The sequence below is a fragment of the Notamacropus eugenii genome, chromosome 4, assembly GCF_028372415.1.
Source record: "Notamacropus eugenii isolate mMacEug1 chromosome 4, mMacEug1.pri_v2, whole genome shotgun sequence".
NCBI lineage: Eukaryota > Metazoa > Chordata > Mammalia > Diprotodontia > Macropodidae > Notamacropus > Notamacropus eugenii.
The window spans coordinates 59,947,330-59,970,317 of NC_092875.1; the positions used below are offsets into that span (position 1 = coordinate 59,947,330).

The following is a 22,988-nucleotide window of genomic DNA, read 5'->3' on the forward strand; positions in this document are numbered from 1 at the left end:
TGTCATCATTTTCACCACCACCATCATCATCACCATCATCACCATCATCATCCTCATCACCACCATCATCATCATCATAGTTGTTGTTGTTGTTGCTAGCCATGAGCAGGAAACAGCTCATGGGGAATCAAGACTTAACTCCCAACCCTAACTCACTGTGTGATCTTGAGAATGCCAGTTCCCCTCTTGGCTTCAGTTTCTATAACTGTAATAATAAAAACACTCTTCTATAGAATTTTACGGTTTATAAAGTATTTGGCTCACAACAATACTGTGGTAGTGTTATTAGTTCCATTTCAAAGATGAGAAAACTGGGGTTAAGAGAGGATGAGCCATTTACTCATGGTGACACAGCTAAATAGATAGGATGTGAACTCAGCTGCTCTGCCTACACTTTTAGAATACTTCCTAGAGCACCAACTGCCTCAATGGAGTCTTTAGGTTCTATGTCCTAAGATCCTTTCTACCTCAGTCTCTGTCCCTCTGTGGTTAAGCTTATGTTTTTAGTTTTAATGCTTTTTCTGAAATAGTTCTTTAGGGAAAGACCACTGACCCCTGCTTTCCTTTCTGTCTGTCCCAGTTGGACGTGACCCTGAGCAGAAAGAGTATCGGATCTTAGAGTCAGGGACCTGAATTTGAATCCTGCCTTTGTCACTACTTTGCTATGTGACTTTGGGCAAATCACATAACCGCTCTAGGTCTTTCTCATCTGTAAAATACGAGAGGTGGACTAGATGATCTCTAAGTTTCTTTCAGCTCTAAAATTGTGTTCTCTTGCTTCTAGTGCTTAATAAATGTTTACTTCTAATAGATACTTTGAGTCCACTTTTAAATACTGAAATCTCTGTTCCATTCCTTTCTTCATATACATCAGACTTTATTTTCATAGAGTTACAGAATCCTAGAGCTGGAAGAGACCTCATGAGTCACCTAGCCTTTTTATACCTTACCCCCTCCACAAACTCCTCAGCCATGATCCTCCATCTCTTAACTTGAAAGATTTTCCACTGAACTGTCCTCGGAGCCTAGAAAGCTCTAGCTCATCATTTCGCCTTCTGAATTCCCCAGTTTCCTTCAGATTCCAACGAAAATCCCACCTTCTCTAGGAAGCCTTTCTCCATCTCTCTTAATCTAAGTGCCTTCCTTCGGTTAATTATCTCCTATTTATCCCCTACATAACTGGTTTGTACATATTTGTTTGCTCATTGTCTTCTCCGTTAGATTGTGAGCTCCTTGAGGGCATAGTTTCTGGCATATAGTAAGAGTTTAATAAATGCTTATTGCCTGACTGATCTAGTCTGACGCATAGCTGAAACATGGACTCTCTCTACTGCATCCCTGACAAGTTTCTGCTTGATAACCTTCAGTGATGGGGAACTCATCCCTTAGAGCCTTCCCTCTGAGATTATCTCTCTTTTATACTTCTTTGTCTCGTGTGTCTGTGTGTGTGTGTGTGTGTGTGTGTGTGTGTGTGTGTGTGTACACAATTGTTTGCATGCTACCTCCCCCATTAGTTGCGAGTTCCTTGAGGTCAGGGACTGGATTTCTCTCTTTGTATCTCCAGAGCGTAGCATTGTACTTGATGCATAGTACGTACTTAAGTTCTTGTTCATGTTTTCTCCAGGGAAATCATCTCATTCCTGGATATCTCTGGTTCTTCCTTATTGGGCTGAAATTTCCTCCAAGGTAACATAATTTCCTTCCCATCCTCCATTGCCCTTCAGGGTTCGTCTGAACTAGTCCAATCACCCACAGACAGCAGAAATTCTTTTCTGAGGGTCAAGAGCTCCTTCTAAATGCCCAAGTTTAAAGTAATGTAGACTGAAGGCAAGGGTGGGGCAAGCCTTGAAAGGCACGCCACTGGGAGGATGGGACTGTGCATGTTGAGATCTGCTCTTTTGCCTGGAAAGAAGGCGGGCTAGGTGTGATCCAGAGCAAACAACCCAGAAGCCCGGGTGGTAGACGTGTGGCCAGCTGCTACCAGAGCAATGCGAACCAACCAGCTTGTGAAATATATCTTGTTTATTTCTTGTTATCTCTTCTGGGTAAGTGGGGCTTGGGGGGTCCAGGGGACGAGGATCCTTGAGAAAGGACCTTTAGGAGAGGACTGGATCATCGGTGAGAAGGAGCTCTGAAGAAACTGGTGTTGCTGGGACAGACAGACTTTCAGTTACCCCACCCCCAACCCCCAAGAGATGAGTGATGCTGAATAGAGGAAATCCACAGCCCCTCCCATTGATTCATGCTTTCTCCCTTCTCAAATTACCTTATATTTACCTATTTGAGTACAAGATATATCCCTCTGTGAGAAGGTAAATTACTTGAGGGGGGATGGTTTGTTTAAGTCTCTGTACCAGTATCTGACACAAAGCCTGACTGATAGTAGGTGCATAATAAATGCTTTTTGGATTGAATTTAATTGAAATCTTCCAACTTTGAAGCTAGTATCACCAGATAGCCTAGTAATATGTGACAATGGCTTATTGTAGCAGTTTCTTGAAAGTCAAAACTAGAAGTCTTAGGTCTCTAGGACCTAAGTCAGATCTGGAAGGGACTTTAGAGCTTCGAACATAAGAGCCCAAAGAGACCTCATTCTAGAGAAAGTCAGATCTGGGAGGGCCCTTAGAACTTGGACTGTCAGAGCACAATGCTTAGCACATTGGTCTGGTTGACTGACTGAGAGGGACTTTAAAAGAGAGGAAGCTAGTCAGGAAGGGACCTTGGGACATAAGATGACAGAGATGGAGAGAGCTTTAGAAATTGAGTTCATTCACTTCACTTTATTTTTTTCAAGATAATTTCACATTATAAACTTAATAGCAAATCCCCAAAATATGAACAAACAAAATGAGAAATAAAACTCAAAGTCTTAAATTTCAAACTATTTTTTACATGTCAATAAAACTAAAAAATAATAATTTGTTTTGTGTCCCCTTCTGGTATCTTTTCCTGTGTACTTACAAAATTTTTACAACTGGTTTTTAATATGGTTGTAGTCAGTGTAATACTTTCATCAATTGGCACTATTTTTTTCTGCCTTTCCCTTTTTTGGTATTGTTCATATTTTTCAAATTTTAGGCTGTTATACATAATATTATATTATATTAACGTACCACAACCTATTCAGCCATTCACTAAAAATTGGACACATAGTGTGTTGATAATTTTTCATTATTATCAAAAGAGGGCATAAACTTTTTTTTTAAGAGATGGACATCTTTCTTCTCTTTAGCTCTATCTTTCGGTCCTAGCAATGGGACCATTGGGTCAGACAAAGGGTTCATAATTCTTATTATATGTTGCCAAATTACTCTCCAAATTATAAGTTGCACTAACCAAAGCTTCTCCAACAATGTAAACAGCAGGCCTGTTTATTCACAGCCCTGCCAACAATGAATTTTATCATTTTAAACTATGTTTGCTAATTCAAAGGGAAAAGGACTTCAGTCACTTCCACTAATGTCCTACTCTGATGCCTCTTCATGGTGCGGAGGTGAACCTGACTTTCAGAAGCCTATGCTAGAGGAGCATAAACTTTGTCAGGTCTGACCTGGAAAAGCTTTGAGGAACTGGTTGTGTTTTGTTTGTAATCTAAGGAACGATCTACTTAAATTCAGAGAAGATTTATCTGCAGGGTGGTGAATTTTTTGGCTCGAACTCTTCTTGATAATCTACTAAGTTGTAGAAAGTGGGGTCTGCATTTAATATCTCCACACAGGGAACAAGCATATATTAAGTGCCTACTATGTGCTAAGACATTTACGAATACTATCTCATTTGAGACTCACCACCACCTCAGGGAGGTAGGTGCTGTTATCACCTCCATTTTACAGATAAGGAAAGTGAGGCAAAAAGTGATTAAATTACTTGCTCAGGATCATATAGTTAGTAAATCATTGAGGCTGAATTTGAAGAAACAAAAGGAGAGCAAATAGTCTGCTTCCATCTGCATTCAGACTCCGGAGTTCTTTCTCTGGATGTGGATAGCATTTCCATCATGAGTCTTTTTGGAAGTGTCTTAGATCATTGCATTGATGAGAAAAGCTAAGTCTAGCAAAGTCAGTTATTACACACTGTGGCTGTTACTGTATACAGTGTTCTCCTGGTTCTGCTCACTTCACTCAGCATCAGTTCATATAAGTCTTTCCAGGTTTTTCTGAAATTCGTCTGCTCATCATTTCTTACAGAATGATAATATTCCATTACATTCATATACCACAACTTGTATTGATGGACATCCCCTTGATTTCCAATTCTTGGCCACCACAAAATGGATAGTTGTCATTTATACAGCACTTTAAGGTGCTGTAAAGCACCTTACCTACATGGTATTATTTGAAACTTGTGAGTCTAGGAGGTTGGTATTGCCGGCATCATTATCCCCATTTTACAGATGAGTAAACTAAGGCTCAGAGAAATTAAATGATTCAGTTAGGATATCAAGGGAGCTTTGAACTCAGCTCTCTCCTGATTCTGAGTTCTTTCCAATACACTCCTATAATGGTTTGTTTAGATAATTAAAGTTATGACAAATTTCATATGAAGGAATTTGTGAAGTAATTAGATAGAGTGGAATTGGGGGTGCAACCAAGAGGGATAAGGGACAGAAGAGAACCAAAGATGATTGATTCAGAGATTACCAGGCTGAGTAGCTAGGAGAATGTGAACTCTTAGAGATTCTAGAATCTTTTGAGTCTAAAATTCCAGGATCCTATTTTACTTTTAGCATTTGTATTTTTGCCATGGGTTCAGAAGGGGTGTTTCTTCCACAGTACAGATTGTCACCCACTCTGTGACTTATTTCTTCAAGAATTCATAGGACGTAGGATTCTAGAGTTGAAGGGGACTTCCATCTAGCCCATTTTACAGATGAAGAAACTGAGACCCTAAGAGATAAAAGGACTTGTCTAAGGTCACCTGGGAATCAGTGGCAGAGCTGGCATTTGACTTCAAATCCAGGGCTATTTCTCTCATATCTTGTCTCTTCTGTGGTCTGAAGATGACATTCTCCAAACATAACTGGGCTGTTTCTTAGACAACCACCTCATATGTGGGCTCTGGGTCTATCTGAGATTCTTCCCTCTTGGTAGCAGCTTCTAGAGTTTTCAGTTCCCCTGGCCTTAGCTTCAAAACCCAGGGCTGTCACCCTCACACTTCATTGAGAAATTAGAGGGGCATTCAGGTGGAAATTTTGATTCCAGTGTTACCCTAGTCAAGTCACTAACGCTGCTTCCATTTCTTCATCTGTAAAATGAACTAGAGAAGGAAATGGCAAACTCCTCCAGTATCTCTGTCAGCAAAACCCTAAATGGGGTCACAAAGAGTCAGAAACAACTGAAATGACTAAACGACAACAAAGCAGATGAGGACTTTGAATATTTGAGAAAGGCAGCAAGTTATTATGCAAAGTATGTTGAGGCATTTGAAGTTCCAGCTGTGACATGTGCTAGTCCTACGGCCTCAGGGGAATCATTTTGTCTTCTCTGAACCTCAGTTTCCTTATCTGTAAAATGGATCCAGTAATATACTACAAATCTCGCAAGAGTGAGATGAGGGATGTGTTTTCACCAGGGGGAACTTGTGTAAGGGACCAGAAAGACCCATAACAAGAATTATGGAAAAGCTGGGGCTTTGACTCAATGGGGTCTGATATCTGGGAGGGACATACTTTCTTGAGGTGTACCTTTCCCTGCCTTGTTGGTCTACATAATGCTACATCTGTTCCTTATCATCTTCTACTAGCTCTGTCCCTGTAGGGCTTGGATGGAAGAGGGTCTTTGGGAGGGAAAAAAGAGTATGGTGGCAGTTCTTGGTTAATAGAAGCCCCAAACCACCCATCACTTTGCTACTAATTCTTCCCTGGAATTCAGTTGGGGGAATGTCATCAAAGTGCCTTGTCTCCTCCTATAACCCTCCTGATGGGAGGAAAAGTTCCTCTTCCTCTGGAGGCGGAGCCAGACCCCTAAATCCAAATAGATGTCCTTTTCCTAGGGAACAATATACTTAGAAATGCTCTACATCCCTGGAGAAGCTTAGCCTGCTACCAGAAGGTCTGGAATATCCTCTTTTTGTAGGCAGCTGTTGGTCTATGGCAGCTGTTTAATCTCCCAGGACAGCCTGGTGCCTGTCTCTGTAGGATCTGGTTCCCCTCCCCCACCTCAAATTTTCTCTTCACTGGGTGACAAAGGGGGTGGGGCTCAACTGATTTTTTGCTTTAAGTGAAAAAATTCCTTAAGGCTTTTTGTCTCAAGGTTTATGCTTCCATTGACCTAGCCAGCTGTGTTTATAAATCATATTTGACATGGAAAATGTCTGGGAGGAAGCCCCCAAATCAACTCTTGTAGGGAAGGTTTTGCTTGATCAGATTGGGACCCCTCCATGTTTATTTTTCATTGCCAGGTGGCCAGTGGTCTAATGATAGCTGTGGGTCTATATGCAAAGCTCTCCAAAGAATCAGGTAAGTATGACTGCCTCAGTAGCTAAGCTTCTGGGACCTGGCATGGGCACTCACTGGGGAATGGAGAGGCCTCCTCCTACTCCCTTGTGATAAACACAATCAGAAAGGCAGGTGGCTGAAGCCCAGGATGCTGTGGAGCCGAGAGAAGAAGAAACAGCTGCATCCTGTAAGGGGAAGAGCTCAGCGACCATCTAGGTCACAAGTTCTTAACCCTGTTTGGGCCAGGGACCCGCTTTGGCAGTCAGTTTGGGGAAGTCTACAGATCTCCCTTCAGAGTAACATTTCATTTATTTATTTGTTTTCAGTTTCAGAGTAACATTTTAAATACATAAAATATGTACCATTGTAAGGAAACCAGTCAACATTAAATTGTCACAAAGATATTTTTATTTTTAAAAAAAAAAATTTTTTTTCCAATTACATGTAAAGACAAGTTTTGACATTCATTTTTTTTCTAAAATTTTAAGTTTCAAATTTTCTCCCTCTTTATCTCTCCTTCCTCCTCTCTAAGACAAAATATTTTTCAAAAACAAATTCATGCACCCCAGATTGAGAAGTCCAGATCCAGGTCAAACCATTGCCCCACAAAGAATCCTCACTATGAGACACACCTGACAAGTAGTCAGCCAGAATCTGCTGGAAGACAAGGAGGGGGACAGCCTGCTCTACTTTGGGACTGCTCAGATGGAAGTCTTCCTCTCTAGGGCTAATGACTCTAGTTATCCTGTGTAGCCTTGAATCTTCTTCTGCTGCAGCCAGTGCAGTCCAGCAGGTCTGGGGCGGTTACGGGGTTCACAGAGCAAGGATGAAAAGACAGGCGGGACACAGCAGTCTGAACAAGCTGAGTTTATTCTAGACATACTGAGCCAATAAATTAGGGGGTTGGGGTGCTTAAATAGTAAAAAACCATAGGGGTAGCAATTGAGGCATGAAACAGAACAGATTATGATAAGTAGAAAGGGAGGTCTCAAGGCCTCTTTATCAGAATGTTATCCTGTATAGCAGGGGCCCTGATTCCTGGAACTTCAACACCCGAATTCAAGGACGGGCACCTGAGAACAATATATCACTTAGTTTCTCAAGTCAGCTCTTAGTCTCCCTTGGAGGAGGGGAACTCTTGATAAGGGGCTCTTTCAAACCTCTCAAGGTTCTCTACATTCTTCAGGCTAAACATGCCCATGATCTCCTACTCATTAAGCATGGACTGAAGGCCTTTCACCATCCTGATTGACTTCCTCTGGACCCTCCATCAACAAAACCTAGAACTGAACATAATATTCCAGATGAGTTCTGATGAGGAACAATGGGACTGTGCTACTATTCACTTCTTGAAGCTACATCTCTCTTAATTCAGTCCAGGACTGCATTAGCCTTTTTGGCTAATACATTGATTCAGCTTGATTGATTGAGTTTGCAGCATACTGTAACCTTCGGATCTTTTCCAGATGACTTATTTCCTTACTCTGCTTTGATTATCTTGTACTTGGGACATTGATTTTTTTTAAAATTATGTATTTTTTTAATCAGCAAAAATCTGGTTTCTCTTCATCCCTTCATCCCTCTTCATCCTTCATTCCACTTCCACTGAGAATGAAAGGAAAACAAAAACCTTGTCAAGCAAACAAATTTTCTCATTGGCTTTCTCCGGAAACAATTTGTTTCTTTGTGAGCTCTGGGTTCTTCCCCTCTTTATCAGGAGGTGAGCAGCTCATCTTTGTATACTTGGTACTTAGCACTTAGTAAGTGTTTAATAAATGTTTACTGACAGTATAAAAGCAACTTGTGAAAGTTCTGAGAATGAATAAGGCTTATTGGTTTGAGGGAGTTCACAGCAGGCTTCAGGGAGGAGGTAGCATTTGAGCCTTGAAGACTGGACAGAGAGTGGAGACAAGGGGAAGGGTTGGGGGAGGAAGTATATTGGAGTGGTTGGAGAGGGGCCTGAATGCCAGTTTGGGCTTTCATTTGGGCCACTGAAAATTTAAGAGTAGGAGGGACTAGGTTACAATAGTAGACAACTAGTAGTTTGCTCATGAAGGAGGGTTTGAAGGGAGAGTCTGGAGGTGGGGTGATGGACTGGTAGAGATGCTGAGGGTCCAGACGTTCTACTGGTAGCTTGAGGTACCTCCTTCTTCACCCCTACCATCTGTCTTTCTGATCCAGTGCTTCAAACTTTGTATTCACTTTTCCTTCTATCTATCCTATTGAAATCATCCTGAATGCCATTCCCTGAGGACTTTGCTCTGGGATGTCCAAGGAAATAGATACAGTACAATGTTACCCAGGTTGATGGTATTTGGCAAGAATGTCACTAAGACAATGTAACCAAATCCAATCATTGATATCTGGAAATTTGCTGTAATGATATTTCAACAACAGCATATTTCTAACATTGTCATTTCACACACCTCTTGGATTTTAGGCTCAGTGTTTCAGACAACTTTTTTAAAAACAGTACTTTATTTTTCCAAATGTAAATACAATTTTTAGCGTTCATTTTTAGAAAATTTTGAGTTTCAAATTTTTTCCTTTCCTTCCTCTCTTACCTCCCATTTTCCTAAAACACATAGAAATTATATATGTGTAATCATGTAAAACATATTTCCATATTAGTCACAACTGTGAAAGAAGAAACAGACCAAAGGGGAAAAAAACACACAAAAAAATGAAGTGAAAATAGTCTGCTTCCATCTGCATTCAGACTCCATAAGATCTTTCTCTGGATGTGGATATCGTTCTCCATCATGAGTTCTTTGTAATTGTTGTGGATCATCGTATTGCTGAGAAGAGCTAAGTCATTCATGGTTGATCATGACACATTATGGCTGTTACTGTGTACAGTGTTTTCCTGGTTCTGCGCATTTCATTTTGCATCAGTTTATACAAGTCAGACAACTCTTAAGAGTATAGATTGCAGGCAAGTTGCTGATTTGCCTCAGGGGAGGGAGTTCCTACACTGGGAGGTCTCCATGGTTATAAAATCACAAGTCTGAACCAAATACATATTCATTCCCTCCATTCACTGCCAGGGAGGAAAATTCTCTCTGCCAGTCCAGATTTGTATCTGCTCTGAAGCTTAAAGTCTTAGAAAATTGACTGGAGTTACAGGAAGTTAAGTGACCAGCCCCGGGTCAGGAACCCAGGCTTCTCTGGCTCCATGTCTCTCTCTGTTCTCTATGCCCCACATACCTAAGTGTATATATGTGACTTTAAAGTTTGCCAAGCACGTTACATGTATTTATATCACTTGAAGCTATTGTGAGAAAAGCACAGAATCATTCTATATAGCCTCTGGGCAAATGCTACCACTTTGATTGACTCTTATTAAAGTCCAAACCTCTCAGCCTGGCATTAGAGCTCCGTCCTCCATGACCTATTTTGGATTGTCCTAGCTAATCTCTGAGTTCCCACACTAAAATTCTATCATTCTAGGATTCTGTATCGTGATAGCTATGCTAAGTAATTACTATCATTCCTGCATTTGTCTTATTAGTCCAAGCCTCCAGATACTTGAAGAGTTATAAAAATGTATGAATGAATGAAAACAAAATTTATGAAGTGTATAGTACCTGCGAGGCACAATGGGTATACAAGAAAGTAGGGCAGCTCCTGCCCTTAAGAAGCTTATATTCTGTTAAGGGGACATAATCATAAAAGGGAATGGTAGCCTGGGAAAGGAGTGTGTGGGCTGAGTCATAGGGAAGGTGAGTTCATGTATAGGGAGATCACTTGACTTGCCTTTTCTAGCAACAAGCTAGTATTGATTTGATTACTGAGTTTTCCAGTTGGGGTGGGGAATGGAGAGGAGTGGTAGGGAAGGACAGTAAGAGGGTGGGCTGGATGGGGTGTGAAACTGATGTTGTGTAAGAGGTCTGGGGACCCTCCAAGGAATGGAGTACTGGACAGGATTGTCTGGAATGAATTCACAGACTCAAGCATTCTTCAAATCAAGTTGGCAAAGGTTTATTGTAACACCAACATGGTGGGCAGAACTCCTTAAGGAACTTGCATTCCTAAAGGAACTTGCAACTTAACAGGAATAATGCTAAAACTTATATAGTAAAAGTAGTGGATTATCTGTCAGATGTGCTAATCAGGTGATAATTTACAACCTTAGTCATTGGCATCATTCACTACTGGAAACCAGGGGAAGGGGTTTCTCAGGGATATATTTCTGGTCTGTTATGTCTGTAGCAAAATAACTTTGAGAGCTGTCTATAGCTTGACCTCTGGATTGAATATGATAACTTTGGGAATCAGTGCATGATAATTCTATGGTTACAAGATAGTCCTGTTTTTATAAGAGAATTTCTTCAGAGGTCAGCTTGTTCTTGTGATAGGGAAAGATAGTTTGTCTTACTGAGGCCCATTTTTGAGTTATTGCTAGGCATGGTGTCCTTGAGCTTGGGAAAAAACTGTCAGGGGAGAAAACTGCTAGGGACAGATATGATCTTGGAACTGGGGTTCAAGCACAAGCACCCAAGAACCCTGTCAAAACATGATTTGTTTTGGTGTGAGTCATAGTAGACTATTTGAGTTGATGCTCAAAGATAAAGATAGGTGGGTGGAGAATAGGAGCTCTAAAGCTGACCCATTTCCTTCTGTGTTTCCTCTAAGTCTAAACATCTTTTTTCTAGATTATTGCAATAACCTCTTAACTGGCTTCCCTGACTCATCTCTCTCTTCTAATGCAGCCTTCATAGGCTGGTGGTTATCTTCCTTAAGCTCAGCTTTGATCGGGGATACAGTGTGGTATAATAGAAAGAATACCTGGATTCTAATCCTGGCTATACTATTTATTGGCTACGTGATGCTGAGCAAGTCAGTTACACTTTGCTGGAGGTTCAGATACTTCTTCTATAAAATGTGGAAAATAATATTTACATTCCCAATCTCATATAGTTATGAGGAAATTTTTTTGTGAATGAACTAATAATAAGTATAGTAAATTAATCACATTAACGAATGTCAATCACGAATATTATTACTCAATTACAATACTACACATTTAATTTACTTATGTGCATTTTATGCCTCCCAGGGGCCGTGGATTCCCTTCTGGCAGAGCCTTCTCTCATCGTAATCATTGTAGGGGCTCTCACATTTACTGTCACCTTTGTGGGTTGCACTGGTGCCCTGAGGGATATGCCCTTGCTGCTGAAAATGGTAAGAAATCGACAGATGTACAGATCATAGGGGGATTACAGACATCCAGGGAAACCTCTGCTCCCAGGGACACTATGGCCAAAGGTCCTACTGTTCCAGTAACACATAGACCTTACCTGGATCACTTTCTGTCCCTTGAAGACAAGCAGGAGAGAGGCCAGAGGGTCAGGCTCTCCCTGCTTTTATTTGCTGCTTATAGGCAGGCTCAGATTGTGAGAGGTGATGCCCTCCTTGGGGCTAGGACAGGTGCTGCCTCCCCACCCTTGCAGGTCAGCTACTGGGGCTCCTTTAGTTTTGTAACTAGGCAAGATGTTGGAAACTACTCTTTAAACTCTGCTTAAAATACTGACATCATTTTGAGATGTAAAAAGCTGACTTGCTAAATTTATTCTGCTTGTACTTTCCCCTTAATAGCATACTTGTCTTTCCCCACCCCCCAGAAAAGTGTTAGAATTTTCCATTCATTTATTTTAGAATCTAACTGGTGCACCATACAGTACTAATTATCAGCCACAAGAGGGAGACCTCCCTTTCTTCAAGGTCAGGCTTCACACTTGGAGGCCACTAAGTTGCTCCAAAATGGTTTTTAGCCACTTACTGCCTTTGCAATTGGCCATGTTCTAAAGGGGCTTTGTCGGTTTCAAACATTTTTATGCTCAATGAGTCCAGATGCACACAAAACCCCTCCTCCCTGTGGAAGGCAGGGCAGGGATTGTGATCCCCATTTTACAGATGAGAAACCTGAGGCTCAGGGAAAGGGAAAGTCATGTGTGAATCCGGTAAACAGTGCACCCAGACTCGGACTCATATTCCTGAGTAGGGGGTTCTCATTGTTTCAGCCCTGCCTTCTCTCATGCATGAGCTCCTGGCTGGGAGCAGTCTCAGTTCATCACCATGCTGCTTTCTTCCCTCAGTTTGCTGTGATGTTATGGCTGATCTTCGTGCTCCAGGTGGTGGCTGTGGGAGTAGCCTTTCTCTTCTCTGGCCAGGTAACAAGAACCAAGAAGGCTCAGGATTCTGATGCGCACTGGAACACCATTAAGGCTTACCTTGTGTCAAACCTTCTGCCTTGGCCAACAGCTTAATCACAGACCTTTCCAGGGAGGAAAAAGTAGGGGCATCTGAATCTGTTTTCTCTTCTGGTCCTGCCTGGCTCATTCAAATAAATGACTTGGAGGTGACCTTAGTACCTAGAAATTGAGAGCTGGAAGGAGCTTTAGAACAAAGAATAATAGACTGGGAAGGGAAGGTAGAATGTTAATACTAGAAGGGAATTTAGAAGAGTGAATGTCAGAGCTGGGAGGTCCCTTAGAACACAGAGTATCAGAGCTGGGAGGGTCCTTAGAACCCAGGATGTCAGAGCTGGGAGGTCCCTTAGAACACAGAGTGTCAAAGCTGGGAGGGCCCTTAGAACCCAGGATGTCAGAGCTGAGGGATTAGATGGTCTAATCCATCTAATTAAAGGGAAAGGTAATCCTCTCCCCCCGCCCCCCCCCACTCATTCCCCACCCCTTTCCCCCCAGCTATTTTTACAGATAAGCAACCAGAGGCCTGGAGAGTGGAAGTGGATTTATTTATCCAGGTCACCTGGTCAGTAGGTGGCAGAACATAGTCTAGTTGTTTCACAATAATGTCATTAAGGCAGCTTTGACTCTCCATCCAGAGCTTTCTCTATCCCACCATGAAGCTTCCTGTGTTAGGTGTAGGCTCATTGGAAGGGGTAGCTAGGTGGCACAGTAGATGGAGCGCTGGCCTTGGAGACAGAAGAGTTAAGTTCAAATTCGGTCTCAGGCACATAACTATATGACACTAGGCAAATCACTCAACCTCTCTGCCTCAGTTCCCTCATCTGTAAAATAGGTATAACAATAGCTAACAATGTTCTAAAGAGTTATTTTGAGGATCAAATGAGATAATATTGTGGAGTGCTTTGCAAATCTTAAAGCACTGCATACATGTTTGCTCTTATTAAGGGATAGGAAGGATATGCATGGGAATTTTTTGATGGTTATGTTCAGTTTTCTGACAGAGTAGATTAGACTTTGGACAGAAGAATCATAGTCGGGTGTTTTCTGAAGTCTATCAGGGAGGTGGGTGAACGGCCATTAGTGGAGAGGTAAGTCCAGCAAATACTTACTCCTGGTTTTGAGCTGCAGGTGATGGATAAGGCTGCATTTCTTATGGGAAAAGCCATTGCCAGCTACCGGGATGACCTTGATTTACAAAATCTCATTGACTACATACAGAAGAAGGTAAGAAGCAGGTGGTGTATTGTATTGAAAAAAGCCCTGGGCTGGGAGTCAGGAAACCTGCCATTAATAATTGGTTGAGTCATCTGGAATCCAGTTTCCTCATCTGTAGAAGTAGAAGTTTGGACTAGGTGATCTGTAAGGTTCTTCCAGTCCTACTTCCAGTGAATTCCTCTAAACTTTTGGGGAATAAGGATCAATGAGTCACAGAATCTTGATGTCGTAGAACATTGGGCATAACTAAAATAGGAAAAGGAATCCCTTTTATCACATGCTATTTAAGTGCTCATCCAACCTTTGCTTGAAGTATCTCAATCAAAGGGAACCCACTACCTCCCCAAACAGCCCAGTCTAGCTTGAGACAGCTCTAGTTGTCAAGTCTAATACTAGCTAGCATTTATATAGTACCTACTATGTGTCAGGTACTATGCTTTTCAAATATCATCTTATTCAATCCTCACAACAACCTTGGGAGGCAAGTGCTGTTATCTGAGTCAGAGAGTAGTTAAATGATTTGTCCAGAATCGGTGATGTCTGATGCGGCATTTGAACTCAGGTCCTCCTGACTCCAGGGCCAGTGCACTGAGCCACTGACCTTTCCAGTTCTTGAAGATTGATATTACGTCAATCAATCTATCAATAAGTACTTATTAAGGTTCTGTTGTAGACCAAGCCCTCCGCAATTGAGTTTTCCCTTACCTTACCAGTCATTTCCTATTACTTCCTCGCATGTACTTTCCACTCTAGAACTGGCCTGTTAACATCCTGTCCTTGGCATCCCAGGCTCCTGCCTTCATGCCTTTGTACAAATGGTCCTGTGTCTAGAAGGTTTTCTATCCTCATCTTCCCCTTGTGGAATCCTGGCTTCCTGAGGGTGCTGCCTCAGACACAAGCTTTCCTGATCCCTCCCCTAGTCGTTAGAACTCTCTCCCTCTTGAAATCACTTTGTATATTCCTTGGACTCAGTTATTTATGCACATGTCCTATCCTATCCCCCCAATAGACTGTAAACTTCTTGCAGGCAGGGACAATTTCATTATTATCTTTGTATATCAAGTGCCTAGTCTCATGCATGGCAACTGTAGGCACTTAAGCAAAGCTTGTGGATTCAGCAAATGTTTTTCAAGGAGTTATTAGGTGTTAAAACAGTCCTTCCTTTTAAGATCACATTCTCCTGACTGAATCTGTCAGGGCTGGTGACTCCTTAACCCTAGCTTTTGAGAGGTCAGGGTCACCTGTGGTGCAGGAATCAAAACATAACATTGATAAAGCCTTACATAATTAAGCCTTTCTGTTTCCTCCAGACAATAGAAAGCTCCCATCCTGTGACCTCCCTCCAGCCATGGGCTCAGCATCATACAATCACTTGATGTCTAATTTGGCATCAGCTCCACAGCCTTAGGATTTCTTTGCTGTAGAATCCTTGAGAGGCCACCTAGGCCAGGCCCTGTTTGAAACCAAAGCCCATCCAGACATTCTGGTTCTAATGCTGATCCTCCTCTCCAGTTCGAGTGCTGTGGGGTGCGTTCCTACAAAGACTGGTCCCAGAATGAATATTTTGACTGCAGTATCTCCAATCCAAGCCTGGAACGCTGTGCCGTCCCTTTCTCCTGCTGCATCCCCGAGGAGGAGCTGGTGAGTGCCTGGCATGAGCAGGGTCTTTTTCTGTTCCTTTTCTCCATTGCATGATTTAAAAGGCAGTGATGAGAAAATTAATTTTATTATTATTAATATCAAATATAATTTTCCCTTCTCTGTTAAAAGGCCATCCTGACTATAGCTTAAGGAGAAATCCTTCCCTGTAGAGAATCCTAGAAATGTCACTGCATCCCTGCTCTTTAAGGCCCTTTACTCTTAACTAGATTGGACTGGGCTCCACCCTGGGAATCTAAGCACTGTTTATCCTATGAACAGAGACTAACTGGGACTAGCCAGAGTTACAGAAAGTGACTCCAAGTGTCCTCACCTCCTCATTAAAGTTTGGGGCAAGTTGGATCATGAAGGGTGAAAACAACCAGAAGGAAGTAGGTTTTCTTGCTCAGCTTGCCGAAGGTGGCTGGCGCAAGAAGAAAACAAAAAGAAACGGAGGAAATAACCATAGGTACCATCAAGACCATTATTTGACAGAGGTAAGCCCTCGGAAGCTGCTTTGATTTGCTCCAAGTTATAGAGTCACTAAATGACAAACCTGGGGCCCCTGAGTTTCTGACATGTCTCTCTTTGCTCTTAAAACCCTTCCATGATTCCCCACTGCCCAAATTCTTTCAGCATGAATTTTTAAATTCAGTTCAATTTAATTCAAACAATCATGTGTTAATCAGTCAACAAACACTTATTAAGCACCTACTATTTCCTGAGGGACGGCTATAGTAGTAGAGTTAGATTGTGGGGGTAGAAATGGCAACTGACTAGATATTTGGGGTAGAGGAGAATGAAGAGTCAAGGGTAATGCCAAGCTTAGGAACCTGGCAGACTGGAACGATGGTGGTGCTTTAAGATTTGCAAAGTATTTTACAAATATTATCTCATTTACTCCTCACAACAACCCTGGGAAGTGGTTGCTGTTATTTCCTTTTACAGATGAGCAAAACGAGGCAGACAGAGGGTAAGTGACTTGCCCAGGGTCACACAGCCAGTAAATGGAGAATGTATTAACTATCTTTACCATGTTATCTGGGAGGAGGAGTAGCCCAATCCATCAATCCTAGCAGAAGTAAGGGAATGTGGCGCTTATTCCTCCTCCTTCCAAAGAGCTGGGACAATTCACTTTTTTGTCCTGTGCAGTTTTCATTTTTGATTTCTTGAAATATTGCTGTAGAAAGACAGTAAGACATCACCCTCGTGATGTCATTGGTCCTCTTTGAGAATGAAAGATGACGTGCCAGACATTGTTCTAGGCACTGGGAATATCAGTACCAAAGGGAGGCAGGTCTTGTCCTCAGAGAGTTTATATTCTAAATAAGGGAAGACAATATACACCACTCTTGTGGTGGCTAGGGAAGGGAATATTGGCCTGAATGGTGGATGAGAATGAATATGGGAGCTATAGAACTCTAGAAGCAGAGATAGTATTGATTTGATTATGGTTCACAGATGGAAAGTAAGGGGTGGAAGGATACTGGATGAAGACAGTCACGATGTGAGTAGCAAGATGCCTGGGAAGCAACGATGGGATGTGAAGCATGGCTTGGGGCCAACTCGATATGGTGGCTACACAGAGATAGTTTCTTTCTGGCTCCAGAGCTGGAAAAATGTCATCACCCGGAGGCCAGTGCTCTCAGGATGTATATAACCTATATAAAATTGCTTGCCGTCTCTAGGAGGGGAGAGGAAAGAGAGAGGGAAAGAGTTTGGAACTCACAATTAAAAAAAAAACAAATGTTAAAAAATGTTTTTACATGTAATTGGGAAAAATAAGATATGAAATTTTTTGGGAACATAAAGTGTGTAAAGGGAAGTAATGGTGAAATGAGCCTGGAGAAATCTTGAGTCAGGAGAAGAAGAGATGAGGAAAAGCACTACCTTTCTTTTGTTGGATATAGAATAAGTTGATAGGGTCACCATTTTGGTGGCATTTGCCTACCTGTATTTCTTGGTCTTTGAAGGAAGGCTCTCTGGGGATAGGGAGGGAATAAATCTGTTCATGACTATGTAGTCAGAATAAAAGCCATTAATAACACTTAAAAGAAAGCCAAAGAATATACCAAGATATCCTCCCAAGCCTTGTTCTGGATCCTCAGAGTTCTGAAAAACAAAAGGCAAGACAGTTGGGCTATGTGTCCCGACTACTTAGACTAGTCTCTGGTGCTGGGACTTGTACACAGTGGGTACTAAATAAATGTATGTCAAGTTGTGTTGGATTGAATTGCAAGGGTTGGAGGACAAACCTAATGGACACTGGTCTAATATTTTTAGGGGGGGCTCATTTTCTTCTGTAGAATGTTCTTAATACCATGTGTGGTTATGGGACCCAGAATCTGAAAGCCTGGAAGGCAGAAAGCTTGATCCACACGGGAGGTTGTTTGGAAAAGATAGTCACTTGGGGACAGAGTAACCTACATCTGATTGCTGGATTGGCCCTGGGCCTTTTGGCAATGGAGGTAAGTAGAGTTATCATCACAGAATAATGACAACATATGTAAGTAGAATTTTGAGTTTGCAAAATGCCTTCATACATTTTCTCATTTGAACCTCATGACTACCCTGTGAGGCAGAGCTCCAATTATCCCCATTTTAAAGATGTAGAAACTGAGAGTGAAATCATATGACTAGTAAATGTCTGAGGTAGGATTTGAAAGCAGGTCTTTCTGAGGTCAAGCCTAGTACTTTATCCACTGTGGAGGACTGACAAAAGGACACTGGAGCAATAGTAATGCCTCAGTATTGTGTATAAAACCTTCTCTTATGAGATATCAAGAAACAATAACACAAAACCAAAAGAATGAGAAAATAGAAGATAAAGTGAAATATCTAACTGATAAAACAACTGACCTGGAAAATAGATCCAGGAGAGATAATTTAAATATTATTGAACCACTTGAAAGCCATGATCAAAAAAAGCCTGACATCTTTCAAGAAACTATCAAGGAAAATTGCCCTGATATTCTAGACCAGAAAGTAAAATAAATATTGAAAGAATCCATTTATCATCTCTTGAAAGAGATCCCAAAAGAAAAACTCCTAGGAATATTGAAGCCAAATTCCAGAGTTCCCAGGTCAAGGAGAAAATATTACAAGCAGCCAGAAAGAAACAGTTCCAAGTATCATGGAGCCACAATCAAGGTAACACAAGATTTAACATCTTCTACATTAAAGGATCAGAGGTCTTGGAATATGATAGTCCAGGGGGTCTTTAAAGGAGCTAGGATTACAACCAAGAATCCCCTATTCAGCAAAACTGAGTATAATCCATGAGAGGAAAAAATGGACATTTAGTGAGATGGAGGAATTTCAAGTGTTCTTGAGAAAAAACCAGAGCTGAATAGAAAATTTGACTATCAAATACAAGACTCAAGAGAAGCATAAAAGGTAAACAGGAAAGGGAAATTAAAAGGGACTTAATAAGGTTAAACTGTTTACATTCCTACATGGGAAGATAATATTTGTAACTCATAAGACCTTTCTAATTATTAGGGTAGTTAAAAGTAGCATATATAGACAGAGGACACAGGTGTGAGTTGAATATGAAGGGATGATATCTAAAAAATAAAATTAAGAGATGAGAAAGAGGAATGTATTGGGGGAAAGAAAAAGGGAGAGGTAGAATGGGGTAAATTATCTCACAGAAAGAGGCAAGAAAGAGCTTTTACAGTGGAGGGGAGTAGAGAAGGTGGCAGAGAATGCTTATTCTCAACAGAACTGGCTCAAAGAGGGAATAACATACACACTCCATTGGGTATAGAAATCTATCTCACCCTACAGGAAAGTGGTGGGGAAGGGGATAAGAAGGGGAGGATGACAGAAGGGAGGGCAGATTGGGGAAGGCAGTTGTCAAAAGCAAAACACTTTTAAGCAGGGACAGTGTGAAAGGAGAGAGAATAGAATAAATGGGGTGTGGGGGGTTAGGGTTAATGTTTACACAGTCCTTTCCAGCCCAACACCCTAGGCAAATGAGAGTAGAACAAACAGACCTGAGTTAGGTGACTTTCCCAAGGTCACAAAGTGAGCTGGGATGCCTGACTCCAAGCATCCTTTGTATTCTCCTCTACTGCCTCACCATTTGTAATGGGTGTAGTGGGAAAAGTTTTGGATTTGGAATCAGGAGACCTGGGTTCAAATTCCGACTCTTTAAGGTATAAAGCAATTTATCATCTCTGAGACATAGTTTCCTCATTCCTAAAATGCCATTATGGGGAAGACAAGGTTCAGAGAGATGAGACACTTGCTAGGGTCATGCAGTGAACAAATGGTTGAGTTGGAACTTGAACCTGTTACCCAAACCCCAGTTCACTGCTTTTCATGTCTGTGTCCCATCCTTCCTATACCAGTTGATGAATATTTCCCAACACCAGTTCCCTATACAGCTCTATGCTAGACGGGACAGACCAGCTTCTTGCCCTCCTAGGGCTTCCAGCTATGGAATGGCTCCCATTTTTCTGGCTCTTTCTAGTTTATAAGGCAATATCCTCACCCCAACCTGGTACAATAGATAGTGTGAGATTTGCTATTTTCAAAGGGCTTTGGATGTAGAATCTAGAGAGTTAGTGGATTTGAATAGTATTTCTGGCACTTACTAGTTCTGTGACCTTAGAGTCACTGTGACTTCAACTCTCTGAACCTCAGTTTCCTCTTACCTAACTCTCAGAGTTGTTGTGTGGAGCATGCTTTATAAATCTTAAAGCATCATAGAAACACGAGCTGTTTCCGTGGTCAGTTCCTTGGTCTCCCCTGAGCCGTAGATCCCAGCACAGGGTCAGGAACACATTTTTGTTGTTTTTGTTGTTGTTCAGTAATTTTTTTGTCCAACTCTTTGTGACCTTATCTGGGGTTTTCTTGGCAAAGATACTGGAATGGTTTGTCATTCCCTTTTCCAGCTCATTTTATAGATGAGGAAATTGAGGCAAACAGGGTGAAGTGACTTACCCAGGATCACATAGTTAGTAAGTGTATGAGGCTAGAGTTGCACTCAGGAAGGTGAGTCTTCTTGACTTCAGGCCTGGTGTGCAGGCACACAGTATGTACTCAGTAAACACTTGTGAATGAATGAATTGAACAAGCGAATGAATAACTCTTCTTTCCCTCCAGGTTGTTGTCTTCTCTTTGGCTGTGACACTAATTTACCAGATCAGCTTTATAATTCAGAAGCGAACCAACACAAAGAGAGAGTCCTAAGAACAGAATTGGGCTAGAAAGAGAACTTTGGGCTCACTTCAGCCCTGCCCTGGCTAGGGAGGAATGCAGAAGAACGTGAGAGGCAGCCGATCAAAGAGAAACTCTTCAGCTCAAGTCACCCCAAAGGGAAAGCTGAGGAGCCACATCGAGCTAGGACCATTGCCCATGAATGAGTCACAGACATCTGGAATGCAGTAGATGCTCCTCGGAGGAGCCAGTCCTCAGTCCCTTCCCTGAGGGGAAAGAATTAAGAGTCAGAAAACCTGGGTTTGGATATTGGGTCTGCCATAAACTTATAAATCATGTCACCTCTCTGGGCCTCAGGTTTTCTTTTTTAGAATTCAATTTTATTTCATTTATTCTATCCCCCACTCTCTCCTCCACCTTCCAATTCCCACATTGGGAGAAGGTAATGAAAACAAAGTCATTACAAATATGCATAGTCATGCAAAACAAATTTTTGTGCTATGGGCCTCAGTTTGTGTTGGACCCGGGTCTCTGTAAGGTCTTTTTTAGCTCTAACAGTCTGTTCGACGTTCTGTTTTTGTAGGCCCCTTTCAGCTTTCACATTTTATACTTTATGGTCTAAAGGCCCTTTCTGTGTTAACATTCTGTGTTTTATGTTTACGTCCCTCCCAGCTCCGACTTTCCTCCTGGCACTGACATTATAAGAGTCTATTAATTTTTTTTTTTTTTTTGGTCCTGGGCCTGTGATTTTCTTGGTATGGGAAACTCCTCTACCCACACAGAACAGTACCTCCCCTTCAATTTAGAGCCCTGGAAAGGGAGATCTTGCCAGGGGACGGGGAGAAAGGGAGGAAGGGGGGTCAGAGCCAGTATGTGTCAGAGGTGAGGCTAGAACTCAGGTCTTCTTGATTCCAAGGCTGATTCTCTATCTGCTACATTATAATGCTGCTCATGACTCTATATTCCAATGAAAAGAAGTGTTTTCCTTGTGAGATTTCTGATGTTTCTGTTGTTGCCCAGAACATCAGATTGGTTACACTCAGAATAGTTTCCATGGAGATGACGTATCACAGAGAATCTGGGTCCAGGAGGCAGGAGAAGGCCATAAAGATGCAACTCCATAGGCCCAGAGGTTCTATTTCTGTCTCTCCCCTGTTTAAAGGTCTAGGAGATGAGAACAAAACTAGAAGGGACAGAAATAATGAATTCCTGCAATAAATATGAATGTTGTGGGTTGTTTTGCTTGTTTTTAAAGGAATCTAAAATACCCTGTGTGTGTGTGTGTGTGTGCGTGTGTGTGTGTGTGTGCATGTGTGTGAGTTTGAGAAGGAATTGAAATCTATAACCCCAGAGCCAAAAAGTTCCTGAATAAATTGTTCCAGGTTTAGTGTGACGTACATATTATTGAGCTAACAGGCAATGACTCAAGCATTTATTATGCTCCATAGGCAGGAACCTGGCCAAGTGCTGATGGTAAGTCTAGCTTTCAATGGCACCCCCCTCCCCAGGTTGGTTTGTTCTTTTTCAAGCTTTTGAATTTTATTTCTCTCAAGGGTGTTGTCAGTCAGTCAATAAACTATGGGGGCAGGGCCATCTAATAGCTCTAGAGACAGAATGGCTGGTCACATAGTCAGAAAACCTCAAATTCAAATCTTGGCTCAGATGTTGGTTGTGTGACTCTAGGAGTTACTAAATCTCTGTGACCAAGTGCCACCTTCTATATGAAGCCTCCCCAGTGACTGCTATACTCCCACCCCACACTATTTGTAGTAATTATGTATCTGTCATTTATGTGCTTATAGAAAAGAGAATTGGTCAATGTAACAGTAAGCACCCCGACATATCCAGGGAGGCCTGTTATCACAGATTCTTTGATCTGCTTTTCTAAAAGGAAAAGCAACTTTTGAGGGATTAATAATCTCCTTCAATCAGGCACATATATCATTCACTTAGTTCAGGAAATCAACAGACAGTGCTTCCAAACTGTCTGACATAAGCAATACATATATCACAAATCAACAGAGAGGTCCAACTGTCTGACCATAGTTGCCAGGGAGGGAAGCACTAACATCCAGGGTTTCAAAGCCAGGGGGGTTCCTTAGCAGATTCCCAGAGTCTTATCTGGCACACAAAGCTTTTTTTAAAAATTTATTTATTTAACTTTTAACATTCATTTTCACAAAATTTTGGGTTCCAAATTTTCTCCCCATTTGTCCCCTCCCCCCACTCCAAAACACTGAGCATTCTAATTGCCCCTATCACCAATCTGCTCTCTCTTCTATCATCCCTCCCTTCCCTTGTCCCCATCTTCTCTTTTGTCC

The 22,988-nt window shown here is 41.7% G+C and overlaps 1 protein-coding gene across 1 annotated transcript; it reads left to right on the top strand.

Moving 5' to 3' along the window:
- The first annotated feature begins 1,909 nt into the window (after positions 1 to 1,909).
- LOC140499615 (tetraspanin-33-like) lies at positions 1,910 to 21,012 on the top strand. The gene is made up of 8 exons (XM_072601267.1): positions 1,910 to 2,045; positions 6,400 to 6,457; positions 11,496 to 11,620; positions 12,535 to 12,609; positions 13,777 to 13,872; positions 15,376 to 15,504; positions 17,808 to 17,969; positions 20,614 to 21,012. Exons 1-8 carry the CDS (start codon positions 1,989 to 1,991, stop codon positions 20,698 to 20,700), a joined length of 789 nt encoding a protein of 262 aa, XP_072457368.1. The 5' UTR covers positions 1,910 to 1,988; the 3' UTR covers positions 20,701 to 21,012.
- Positions 21,013 to 22,988: the final 1,976 nt, after the last annotated feature.